This window comes from Caloenas nicobarica, chromosome 1, assembly GCF_036013445.1.
Source record: "Caloenas nicobarica isolate bCalNic1 chromosome 1, bCalNic1.hap1, whole genome shotgun sequence".
Classification (NCBI taxonomy): Eukaryota; Metazoa; Chordata; class Aves; order Columbiformes; family Columbidae; genus Caloenas; species Caloenas nicobarica.
In genome coordinates this window covers 122423343-122436674 of record NC_088245.1, presented here as the reverse complement: position 1 = coordinate 122436674, position 13332 = coordinate 122423343, and the positions used below count along the sequence as shown (strand labels likewise).

Sequence of the window (13332 nt, the reverse complement as noted above, 5' to 3'; positions counted from 1 at the left end):
GTACATAGAAATAATACTGCTGTCTAGGTCCATGGTATATGCATGAGTATCTTAGTTAATAACTAAATAACTATAGCCGATAATAGTTAACTAAATATTTTTAGTTATTATTAATTTTGTTAACTAGTGTCTCTGAATTAATATTTTAGTTTGGATCAGGAGAACGCTTTTGAAACAAATATCCTAATTGTACCTGTCTTTCATGTTTTGGCTTATGTCGTGAGGAGGTCTCGGAGTGTGCTGTGGAATTCATTGGGGATGAAACTAATCTAGAAAGTGCTTTTAAGAATATAGGTAATGTGCACTAACCATGAATGAGTGCTCTGCCTATGGGACTAGATTTGAACCAGTGCAAACTAAAACCCCCTGAAGAGCATGTCATGTGAAAGTAGACTGCTCAGTACCAAATACTTTGCTTTATAGATTGTTTCCTATTTGGTCATGCTGCTTGCTTATGAGGATAGAACCGTAGACCATCTTTTATACTGTTCTAAATATGTGCAATGATTACTTGTTCTTGAGGAAAGGAATTAGTGATGGAATGTAAAAATCACTTCAATTCCTCCCTTCCCCTGATGTAAACAGTTTATATTGGTTTAATATTTAGAAACAATTGAGTAATTGTTGCTTTAGTTATTGTGAAATATTTGCAAGATGTGCAATGTTAAAAAAAATATTTATCATTAGGGTCATGGAGTGTTTATACAGCGATCACAGCAGAAGCCTAAAACAGGTATGTAAACTAAACCAATATTACCTAACTTTCTAATGCACTTCTTGTGCTCTGCTTGGACCTTTTGATTGCTATTTCACTTTTTTTTTTTTGGTTGTTGTCTGAATAAATATTAAATTATTATTTCTGGGCAGAAGCATCGTTTTGTTCTTTTACACTGGAAGAATTCTCATCTTTTTGTCCTAATGTAATATTCAGAGCACTGCTTTACATTTGTAAGAACAGTGTAAATAGTCAATAATATGTACATACATGGAATAAATTAATGTTATGAGGGCAGAGATTTAAGGCTTGTGTTCCTTGCCTGTGTTTTAATTGTAGGTACGTTTTAGCTATATATGTGTAAAGACACCTTGAAGTTGTTCTCTGTAGGTAAAGTTTTGCAGTTATATATTTAATTTTTTAATAGTTGCAGAAGAGCAGGTGGCTCAACAGTTTGTCAAGTTCTTCAAAACTGTATTCACTGTACAAATGGTGACCTGTGATATGTAGGAAACTCAGAGGAATGCAACCAGCTGTGTAAAATGACTTTTTGCGTATAGACACTCAGATAATACTGCTTCTGCTCTGAGAGTACTTGATGCCACTTCAGTAGTCTAATAAGGAGCTTTACCTTTTAAAGACAGTCACTGAAGGAAATGGATTGTATTTTTGAATGAGCCACGTATCATATACATAATGGCCTCTGGAGAAAAATGAAGAATTTTGCTGATCTTTTAGTACCATGTTGCTATGTGCCACACTACTCTGGATTTATTGTAGTAAATGATTAAATGGGTAGAGCTAGAAGAGGGTCATGTTTTATCTTCAAAATAGTATCTCTTACAGCCATTAAACAGATCACAGCCCTTGTTAGGCTCCTCATTAGAATCAGGCTGCATTTATTCATTTATAATCAATACAATTCAGAACACAGGCAATTCCTTGAGCAAGGAATGTAAAGCCTGCCAGCAGGTCTCTATTCTTACCTCCATATAAATTCTCTCTCCTCCTTCAATTTATAAAAAAAGTCAAGTTGACAGATGTATTTAGAGTGTTCAAGTTTTCTTGTTTTGGTTAGATAGTACTTAGGAAAACAGTATGGAAATAACTGATGTTTTTGAATGTTTGTTTGGACTTCGATTTCTTTTAATGCCTGAATTGTGTAGTCTAATTCTTAACTGTTTTCTTGAAGATGTTGATCCCTGTGAAGTGTGGTGCAATCAGCCAGTTGACATATTAAGAGAATATTGCAACATTATTAAAATACGCATCTTTTGGCCTCTTCTCTTCAATTGTGAAAGTGATTCTTTGGTAGCTGGTCGGAGGTAAGTAATGGTTCTCGGAGTTGTTTCATCAACCTTTACATTTCTTTTTGTTACCTGTGAAAGATCATTGTATACTTTCTGTAGTGATTAAATTGTCTGCAGGAATGTAGTTTTTACCAGTGGACTAAGTTGGTTAATGTCAGAAGACATAGTTCTTGAATGTACAGAAGAAAATACTAAGAATGAGTTTCTGAAGTTTGGAATCTAAGAGTGTATTTAAGCACTTAAAAGTACCAAAAGATTTGCAGCTTTGTTTTCCCTCCTCTGAGGGCCTTTATTTGAGTTTGTAACCATGCTTTTGTTTAGATCTGATTACCATATATTTTAGTAATTAAGACTATGTAACACCATGTTCTTTTTCTAAATAATAACTTGTTCTGTTTTTAAGCAGTTCACAGATTTTAGAGGAAAAGTGGAAGAGACTCTGTGATTTACAGGTTTTGGAAGACCTTGTGGATTTAATGAAAAAACTTGTGGTAAGTACTGTATTTTAACTTTGTGTAAGTTTTCACATATAATAGATAAATTAATTATGGTCTGCAGCTTGGGATTGTATCTTAAATTAGACATTTCCTTTTGCTGGACTGGATAAATCATCTGATAGTTGAGTTGCAGCTTTCTTTAAAGAAAGTGTGTCATAGCCTTTATTACAGTTGGGATAACTTATAAATATTTGCAGAGTCAGTAATACAGTTGACTGGAGCCCTTGTAAATTGCAAAGAAAGAGAGTCATATCAGTGAGAAAAAAGGCACCATTCCCTGATGTTCAATACTTTTTTTTCTCATGCAACAAATTATGTTTAAAATTTGCTATTGTTGCTGACTTGAAGCAGAAGAATAACAGTACAGGGGAATGATGTAAGAAACATTCTCGGCAACTGAAGGGAAGAGTTTTTTCTTTTTTTTTTAAATTTAGGTATGACATGTTTTTAAAAAAAATTGGTTGTTGGAAATTCTGTGCTCAACCCCAAGCTACACTTTTCCAGTCAGTCTTACTGTTATATGATTTTCTGTGATTAGGTATTCATGTACTTTATTAATTTTGTGGATTCATACTTCCATGTGCTCTTTTTGCTGCTTCTTCCTTCAGGCCGTCCGAGGTCTCTGTTTTCACCTCCTTGTACTTCAGGATGTCTCTGCAGTTCTCCCACTTTGTGATGGGTTCTTTGTACTGTTTCGTTTTCTGGTAGTCTCCCATTCGATCTTTATATGCAAAGGCCTGTGCCTGTGTATATTCCCATTCCCCTGTTTACCTCCGCTTCCCTCCTCTTACTTCCTCAGCCTATATCTCCTTCTCCATGTAAAAGATTGTATATCCAATAGTAAAATTTATTTGGAGAAGCAGAAGATCTCAGGAGAGGAAATACTGTTGTTTTGGGTGGTTTTCATTGGATGTATCAGCTGGTTCTTTGGTATTAATATGTTGATAACTGCAGAAGTGGTTAAAGTGGCTGACTTTACTAACCAGATGTCATAGAATCCATCCATTCTCTATTTCTATGTCAACATTTTTTTTCCCCCCCCTACAAAAATGATAGGGAATTTGCTACTGATTACAAAAATATATCCTGAAACTTTGAAATGGACCAGAGCAACTGTCCAAATGATGCTGCATTCAAGCAGAACAGAAAATGCTATTGAGTTGAACCTGAGCAGATAGCAACTAAAGTTATGAGAGCTTAGTAACTTGGTTTTTATTTGTTTTCTATCTCTCTTCCAGAATGTTCCACCTGTTATCGGTGGCATACTGAGAATTGGCAGCAGAATACACAATGTAAGTTTCTTAAACTGGTTTTTAATAGGAAGGCTTCTTTACAAAACATTTGTACAAATATCCAAAACTTTAAAATGCTTGCATAAATAGAGTCAGTAGCTTTGGAAATATGTAGTATATAGGGCTGGGGTTGCTGGTTGTTGCAACTGTGATCCACAAAATGAAATCTATGTGTGACAGGAACTGTGAAAGAAATGTTGGCTATTTAAGAAGACCAAAACGAGTGAGAACTCTAGGAGCAGTTCACATGCTGAAAGTAAATGGTTTCTCTTGGAAATTACTACTGCAGCGTGGTGGGTGGGTTTCGGTTGTGTAGCTGAAGCCCAGGTCAGCCCTGGAGTATCAGCTGTGGTACCTGCTGGTGGCTTTCCTTGTTGCTTTCTCACAGATTTGTCACTTCTTGTTGAAGGTTTTTTTTCCTTTGAGATGTCTCAGTGCTCTCTCTGCTTTCTGTCTTGAGGACTCCTAGATTCCTTCCCATAAGCACACAGTTCTGTCTCTGTGGTGTGTTTTGCTTTGTCCTCTTTTTCCGTGCTGGTGTGTTACACTAGAAGTCTAGGTATAGGCAAAAAGCAAACACGCTTTATATGTAAAGACAAGAAGTTATCGTTAGTATAACTGGAATCTTCCCAAATTAATTAGTGCAGAAGAAGAAAGAAAATGCAGAAACCAGTCCAACTAAAAAGGAGAACTCTTTTATGATCATACAGTTAAAATTGTAATATACACTCTCCTAGTATCTGACCCTTTTCAAGGGGTTGTGTTCACTCTTGTACTGCTCCATGGGATGCTAAAGTGAATGGCTTCTGCCTGGTGTTTGTGTATGTGGGTTGGGGAGTATAGTCATCAGTACCTGGAGTGTTTTGCTGCAAGGACTGCTGTAGATGTTTTCTTCTTCCTCATTCTAGGATCTACTTAAGTTCATTTTTTGTGTTTGGTAATGCACCCTTATACCCTGCTTTTTATTTTCTTTGGTCTGCAGGTTTAACTTGCATATGATTTTACTATATATAGTATGTTTTACGTATGTTAGAAACTTCTTTTGCCCACTTTTGTACAGCCCTTGTTTTTTTTATTTGGCCACTTGTTTATATCCATTGTTTTTCTGGTGTCAGCTTGTGCCCCATCTTTTACTATTCCATGCCTGTACTCTTCTAAACTGCATTGTGTGTGTCTAAGATTTTCATGATCTGTGCTCTATCATATTTGTTTTCATTTCTCTATACATGATGTTAGTCATACCAAAAATAACTACTTTTTACTACTGTCTATAGGAAAACTTTGTTTTACCATGCAAAAGTAAAGCAAATTAGTCATAATGACCTGGTCAGAATAAAACTGCTGTTACAGTTAAAACTGAGCTTTAAGCAGGTCAGGACAAGCTCGGAGCAAGCCCCACGATTTGCAGCCCTGTGGTCTTGCAAACTCTGTATAAAGCCTGTGGCCTGTTACTAGCAATGGCAATGCTGTATGATGGGGCTTCAGGACCGTAAGTGGGCTAAGCTTGATCACTGAAATGATGCAAAAGTACTCCTCTTTGGAGACAGGTTGGAAATCTTTTCTGAGGTTCCCGAATAGTGCTGCTGATTGGTTCTGAAGGACCGTGAATGGCTGAGTAAGGGTGTGGTTTGGAAACTTGCTGATCCATCTTCATTATCAAATTCAGTATACAGTAGAACTATACTAATTACATTTTTCAGCTTGTAAACTTTGGACTGTGGACATTCTTGGTTTTCTTCTGTTTGTCCCTTTTTTCCACTTTCTAGTTTCTGCTACCTTCTGTAGGTTAACTACAAAAGCTAAAACAAAAACGTTGAAGTTAGAAGACAGTATCATAGCCAAGAGTAGCAATAGGAGAAGCAGAATAGGTACAACTCTATGTTACTGTTGGATATCCCAGTTCCTATATTTTTAGTGAGATTTGTCTTAGTCATGTGGGTTTTTAAATTATTTTTCAAAATCTGCAGGCCCAGATAATGTGTCCCAGGCAATGAGCATTCTTCACTCAATCCCTCTCTTTCAAATAAAGCCCTGTAGCTCAAACAATTTAAATTTAGTTTGAATTGAAGTAATGATTTACAGAATTAAGTCTTAGCCCTGGCTTGCATGTGTAACAGCCTGGAGAATTTGGTGGCTTTTTTTAAAAATCAGGCTTGTCGCTTCACACTGAAGCAATTTTGTGTGCAGTCGTTAAAAGAAGTTTCTAAATCAAATTGTATAATTTGAATGGCAGCCCTGTCTCCTAATGAAAGAATGACTGTTTTCATTTTGTGAATATGCTGTATTATGCTGTGCTTGAGTTATTCAGATATTTATATTTCTGAACCGTTGTCTGTTTCAAAGGCTAACAAATCAGGAACATGTGCATAGTGTAAGTGCTACACTAGTATTGTCTTTTATATTTACATGGAATGCTTCTACTATATTGCCAATGAGCTATTGGTTTGTGTGGTGTTTGTTCTTTTTATTTTAAGACTTGGCTTTGTATAGTATTAGTTACCATTTTTTCTTTATTTCCCTTTTCTCAACTGAAATAGGGTTTCTTTGATATAGGGGATGTACTTGATTGGTTCAGATGCACAGGTGATGTCGGTATTCTGGAGAGGCTGGAGAAGCTCGGTGATTTTGGTTGGTTGCATCTTGAAATTTTCTTTGCTGAATGTAAGTATGAACTTTTGAAGAAACAATGCTGAGGAAAGTCACCTGTGTGATAGTTATGACACAGTTAATGTTTATATGTATTTCATTAGTCTGGAAGTGACTGGAAGAGTGACTGGAAAAATAGTGGTGGTGGTGTGGGGTTTTTTTCTTGTTTTTTTCTTATTTGAACAAGCCGATTCTTCCTTGAACCTCTGTATGTGGGTTGTATTTACAACGCATGTGTTCTTTCTGAACGGGAGTTCAGAACATATTTTCACTTTGACGTCCAGTATGAGCTGTATGTGCACCCTATAGCCCTTTAACTTAGTTGAAAGTTGCCTGAAATATTATTTGGGTCTTTCTGTTAAACACTCAGCAGAGGATGTTGTCAAAGTACTGGCACGTTAGTCGTATTTCAAAAATTAGCTCGTGGGAGTCACTGTAAAGCATTAACACTAGCAGAGAACTTCTCCTGAAATGATAGAAAGCTCCTAGACCTGCTGGTTTTGATGGGTGTGAGATGGCTTGTGTTGCGATCTTACTTTTTTGCATATATGCATTCTAACTCAGCTGTTGCGGTAAGTGATAGGGTGGTAGAAATCAAACTTGCATGTAAGGAGAAGAATCTTTTTATAGTTAAATACTCAAGTACAAAATCTTTAAAATACAAATCTCTACAAATCTTCAAAGTGGAAATTCTTTAAAAAAACAATTGAGTTTAATTGATTGCTTGAAATTAAAGAAGTGCTTAAATGTTTTACAGTCTGCAGCGAGTTATTTTGGGCTTATCCAGTAATAAATAAATCCTTTTGTTCTGAATGTTTCTTTGCCGAATTTGTTTCTGTTAGTTGGTATGTCAAATTTCACTTCCTGTCAGAAAACAGAGCGTGATTCTTAGCAGCAGAAGATAAACCCTACTTTTAGTCTTTGGTGGCTTCTTCAGGCACTGTATTTTTCTGAATTTTGTCTACAGGCAAGCGTTATATTACCAAAGTTGCTTTGGAAGATTGTAATTTAGTCGAAGAATTTAAAGCTGTGACCTGTGAAAAGTGTAGGAAGGTGAGAGAAAATATCAGAATGTGTTTGTGGGGAGGGGTTTGTGTGGTGGTGGGGGTTTTTTGTTGTTGTTTTGGTTTTGTTTGTGTGCGTGTTTTTGGTTTTTTTTTTGTTGATTTTTTTTTTTTATGATCAAGGATTATAAAAATGACCAAATTATTAAAGATAAAGGTTTCAAAAGCTTGAGTAACTGTCCTGACATAAATAGTGACCTTGAGAGGTCCTCATCTAATAAACTGAACATTAGTTGTTTACGTGTCCAGTGTATATTGGAGAGTGTTCCCCTCCTCACCCCCCAGAAAACCTCAAGGAAATGCAGTTACTATTCATAGATGATTGTTCAACTTGATCTTTTTAACACAGAAATAAGTTGCTCTCAAATTCTTTGCCATACGTTCCTTTAGTGTAGATGTTCGTTGTGTTTTTTTTTTTTTTTTTTTCTGATGGGAGTTTAGTTAGTTGCTGTGTCTTTGCTTCAGTTCCGTAGTTCAGGAGCTACGCCGAAAGGCACTGAGTAAGGAACTGGTTGAGCTGTGCTGTACTCAGCCTACTTTGCTATTTGACACATGCTCGCTTTTGGTGATGACTATATTATGGAACCCAGGAGAGCTTCTGAGTTAGTCCTGCTCTTTTGTTATTGGTCATTGGATTCTTGTCTGCATAACATTTCCATTTGTACATTTTTAAGCTTATTAATTGCAATGAATTAAAAGCATTAAATTACAACTAATAGTGCATACATAACGTTCTGTTTTTACAAGTATAAAAACTTAGCTGCCCCTTGCTAAGTGTTTTCTTCTCATTGCAACTGAGTTTAATTACAGTGGCTGCCAAATGTGGTTTTTTTTTGATTTCACAGAACAGTGAATCTATGAAACAGAAAGGAAATGAGGAATTTTCCCAAGGAAACTTTGATCGTGCTATAATGTCATATACTAAAGCCATAGAATTTTGGTAAGAACTACACTGGTTTACAAGAGTGTGTTTTATATATTTAGCTTATTTAGATTTACCCTGATGCATGAGCCAGTCTACTTAGAGGCCAAATTATTCCTAATTTAAAAAAAAAAGCTACGCAATACATTTTTGTTCTATTTTATTTTATTTCTTGTTGCTAGGGGTTGTTTATGCTTTTACTGCCCCAAAATTCCTGTTAGAGTTTAAAACTGATCTAAAATGACTAACAGTAAGTGTAGTAAATCTGATAGGAAACAAGTTATTTGGTGTGAACAGCCACTTTTGGTATCATCCCTGCTAAATATTCTTCCAGCAGAACAGTATGACCAACTGTTGCAAGTATTTATCAGTTCATCTATGATACAGAACTAGTGAACAAGAACCAATTTTTAAGTATCTGCTCTTGACAACTTTCTATGCAACAGGCTTAATTTCCTTTTGGAAGTCTTGTTTAATTTATTCTGAAAAGTCATTTGCTGAAAGACTTTGGAGGCTTTCCTGGGCTCTCTAAAGGGGCAATAAGACAGAGATTAAATGAGAATTTCTGCCCTATGCATATAAAGCATTTGCCTCCTTACTGTGGTCTGCATGTATTATAATATGAATTAGCCACAGAATGCGGGTTTGGTGTAATCACTATTTGTGTTGTAGTCATGCAGATGCTGCTTTTACAAGTTCTAGTGTGTGTGAATTATGGTGAAATTCATTAAGTCCCACCTTTCATAAAAAATTGATTGTGCAAACTGTTTTACTTCTTCGTTTTGAAGTCTGTAGCTTTATGATTGTGCAGTTGAAAGGATTAGCATTTTGCCGATGTCTTGCTTCAGATTTTATGCCACAGAGTAGTATACATTTCCATCTCAAATTCAAGCTGATTTTAGCCTCCTTGAAAAGTTGGGTAGGCTGACTTTGAAGTGACTGTACCTGTGACGAGGGAGCAGGCTGAGAAGGCTTTGCTCAGGGCAGCTGATGAGGGGGAGGAAGGAGCAGAATTCAGTGAAAGAGCAAAGGAAATTCTATGGCTTGGAAAGAGCAAAGGAAGCCTCATGGTTTCCAGGTGGCTGTAGAGCTGAGCCGTTGTTGAAGCTATTTGTTAGAAATTGTTCTTTGTCCTTAAGACCCTTAGGTGAAGGATAGCTCAGTGATGTCTACCAGCTATGGAATCCTTCATCCGCTCTGTGTGCTGTCTTCCTTTTCTCATTCTCCCAGTGTGGGCTGACTTTCATCTGCTTCATCATCACACTCCTTCCCTAACTAGCTGCATCCTCGCTTGGCTTCCTTTCAAATGGTTGCTGGATTACAATACCGATTCCCCCCACGCATTCTCCATTAGGTACATTGGGGGCAATGCTTTAACTCTTTAGAACTGCTGCTTAGCCTGCCCAGAGGGTGTCAAGTCCCACCCAGAGGTATGGGTGCGGGGAGAGGGGACTCAGGTTCCCCTTGGTTGGAAAAGCGTATGCAGGATACTTAAGGTCCGTAAACAAAAGACTTTTATTTTGCAGCTTGGCCCAATTGCCAAATGATTTGGTGGCAGAAGGAGTTACGTGATTTAAGTTCAATTGGTAAACATAAAAGTTTGCGGCACATGTGGGGCTGTTAATCTTATGTTACTATATTGCTTATAAGAAGGAAAGCAAAAGAATAGAGGTATAGGCAAGAAAGAAAAGAGAGGGAGAGATTTCACCATCCTTACAGCTCCACTTTGTGTATGATGGGGTTCATTGTGTCAGATCCAGCGATGTGCGGCGTCCTCCAGTGTCTTGTTCAGTCTCTGTGGTGAGACTGGCGAGCGGGGTGGTCCTCAGGATGGTGGGTGGGTGCCACCTCAGTGCTTGCACAGGTGGGCTTTTTATGGTCCTCTGGATCGCCTTCTTGCCTCATCTTTGGTCTCTTGTGCAGGCATCACTGGGAGGGGAGTGGTTGAGAAAGATGGAAAAGTCACAAAGGGTCTCGGGCCACCTTGAAGGGTGTCCGAAGTCTTTTCCCTTAGTGCCATGCTGGGCCTGTCAGGACACGGGGCTGCGTGACCTTCAACATGTCCCCCACCTCCCTTATCAGCCAGCCGGCCTTTGTCTGTGGCTTGATAGCTTGTCATTGATCTGTAAATCACAATTCCCATCTCCTGCCACTAGGGATGTCCCATCTCCTGCGGCTGGATGAACTGGTTTTGCCACAATGTTTGAGCCATTATCTTTTTCAGTTTCTGACAGAGGGTTATAAAAAAGCTGTAGAGCCAGTGATCCAGAAGCATTCATGAGGTGTTTGATTCAATTACGTCTTCAAAGTTAGGAATTCCAGAACAAAATAAAATGGGACGTATGTGACAGTCAAGCTAGCTTTTCCATGCTTTGCACCTTTTTTAGCCTTTTTTGGTGTTCTTTAATTGGTGTTTGGTTTGTTTGTTTTAAACAAAGCTGAGATTGTAGGGAACATACTGGCCATACCTTTGCCCCATTTGCAGTGTACTTTGTTTGTCAGAGCCTTGTGAGTTGGGGAAGGAGTTTAAATCTCTGTCTTTTTTTTTCTTTTTCTTTTTTTTTTTTTTTTTTAAAGAAGGCTGCGAGTGATTTGAATTGGTTTGAAGTTGCATTAGTTGGCCCAAATCTTACAAATCATTACATGATTAAAACTAATATTCTTAGTGACTTAACTTGTACATCAATGGGACTATTCAAGGAAGCTCGTATGCAATTGCTGATGCTAGAGTGCTTGCAGACAGTTATTGTGAAAACTTACTTTTCTTTTTCTCCTGAAGATTTTCAAAAGTAATAGACGTTATTAACTTGCATTTTTTTTTAAAGTCCTGCAAACCATCTTCTCTATGGAAACCGAGCTCTTTGTTTAATTCTCACAAGGCAGTACAAGTAAGTAACCCCTTGTTTACAATCTGAATTATTGTGGTGATCTGCAGTTAAAAATTTGCAATATACTTAGGAAAATAGTATTTTTAAAACTGAAGTATATAGTAATGGTGTTTACCTTATAAAACTGATATTTAGAAAAATGAATAATTAGCTGTATCTATTGCCAGTCTGTAATACCATTTAAAATTTGTGTGTGTGCATATAAAATAGGAAAAAAAAAATCTGTGCATGAGTATCATGATTTTTATTAAACCTTTTGAAGAAGACATCAGTGTGTATGTGGGGGTTATTTTCCTTAAGCCAGTTGTTAAGCCAAAAATCTTGTTTATGAGCAAGGTGGATACCTATAACTTTTATGTAAAGCCAACCCAAGAATTTATTGTTAGTATAACTGAAGTTTGGCACTTTTAATGCATGTTACTTTTTCTTTGTTACTCTTAAAGTTATATTTGTCCAGGTCTGGCATGTCTTTAACTGACCAGTGGTTAGTTGTTTACAGCCATGGGGTCTGTGCCAGGCCTGTGCCTCTTCTGTTGTCACCTCGTCCCTGTACAGCTTTATGTTGCATCCTGTGTCTCTACTTCTCAAGGCCTCTGCTGCCATTATCAGGCTTGTATTTCTTTACAGGACATCATTTTGAAGTCGTAAATACCCCGTTCTGTATAGATAGTAACAAGCAGTTATTAAATCGAAATCTATGGTTGTACCACACAGAGACGAACAATAGAACAAGTCACCCGTCAATTGGAGAAATTGCTGTCACAGTTCAACCAAGTAGATGAAAGCCACCGGCAGGTCATGCTGTAGTTCAGCCTGAGCAACTCCAAGAAGCCTCAGTCCTGAGACTCTGCAAACTCAGAACAGAGCTTATGGCTTCTATTGGCAGTGGCAATACTGCGTTACGGGACTACATAGTTATATGGTGCTCTCCAGATCATCTGCTGGAGAGTTCGTGGCTTTACGCAGGCCGTGTGTAGTCCTTCCATTTTCAGAGCCTGATGGGAGGCAGTGGTCATGTTCCCTCCCAGACTTTGGTGTGGGACAGGACTGCTCAGGGCAGCTCAGCCTCATGTTGTGATCTTCTGACAGGGCTCGGGGGCAGCTTGCTGAGCACTGCACCAGGCTGTCGAAAGGCAGCACTGCAGGAAGTATTAGGTGGATGAAAACAAAGTGTAACAGGACACACTAGAGAGAACAAAACAAGTGCTTCATTTTTTTCTAATCTTTTGACGCCTTTTATAATCTCTTACTGTCTTGAGGTTCTGTACCTCGCTATCTATCTTTTACTCAAGCAATTCTTCCTTGTGTTTACTTCTTTTGCAATATGAATATGGTGCAATTTCTACCATTCTAATCACTAGTTCTGCTGTGGTTTTTTTTTAATTACTGATTTTTTAAAATGTATTGCTGCATCTCTAGATTCTGCCATTACTACCTGGTGTTTCTCTAAGTTGGAGAGGGTTTTTTTTTTTTTCGTTCTAACTTGCTTTCATTTAACTGAATTCTTCCTGAAATCTCTGAATAATTTTGCTGTGTAAAACATGCTCACTGTCCTGAAATTGTCTCTTTCAGGCTTTTCTTTAGTGTCCAGCTTTTGTTACCACAGAGTATCTCATTCTCCTCCTTCAGATCCCTCTGTACAAGCTCCTCTGCTATAACTATTACAAAAAGTGGTAGTTACTAGGCAATTTATGAACACTTTCATGTGAAACAAGATTTTTTTTTTTTTCGTATTCCTTCTCTTTGTGGAGGTAAAACAGTGAATGCCTCATAGGCGTTCTCAGGCCTCTTGAGTTGGGTCTCGCTGCATTTTCTAAGGACCCCACTGAGGCGGTATGATGCAGCTATTGAAGGAGTGAGGTACTTGTAAGCTTCCTCATCTGAAGTAATCCACGCATGACCACTCTTTATTGTAGTTTACTACATCCTGCTTATGTGACACATAGCTGTAGTTCCATGGAGAATGAGTGGTGTATCCCAGAGGTATGTGAACTCTGT

General features: G+C 37.7%; 1 protein-coding gene across 3 annotated transcripts in view; it reads left to right on the top strand.

Annotated features, from left to right (window-relative positions):
• TTC3 (tetratricopeptide repeat domain 3) overlaps nt 1-13332 on the top strand; it is a 67865-nt gene that overhangs the window by 3654 nt on the left and 50879 nt on the right. For all 3 annotated transcript variants that reach the window (XM_065626997.1, XM_065626995.1, XM_065626996.1), the window contains exons 3-10: nt 688-733; nt 1908-2040; nt 2432-2516; nt 3761-3814; nt 6352-6475; nt 7428-7513; nt 8370-8464; nt 11272-11334. In XM_065626997.1, coding sequence (XP_065483069.1) covers nt 688-733; nt 1908-2040; nt 2432-2516; nt 3761-3814; nt 6352-6475; nt 7428-7513; nt 8370-8464; nt 11272-11334 — 686 coding nt within the window. The remainder of the gene's footprint in view (nt 1-687; nt 734-1907; nt 2041-2431; nt 2517-3760; nt 3815-6351; nt 6476-7427; nt 7514-8369; nt 8465-11271; nt 11335-13332) is intronic.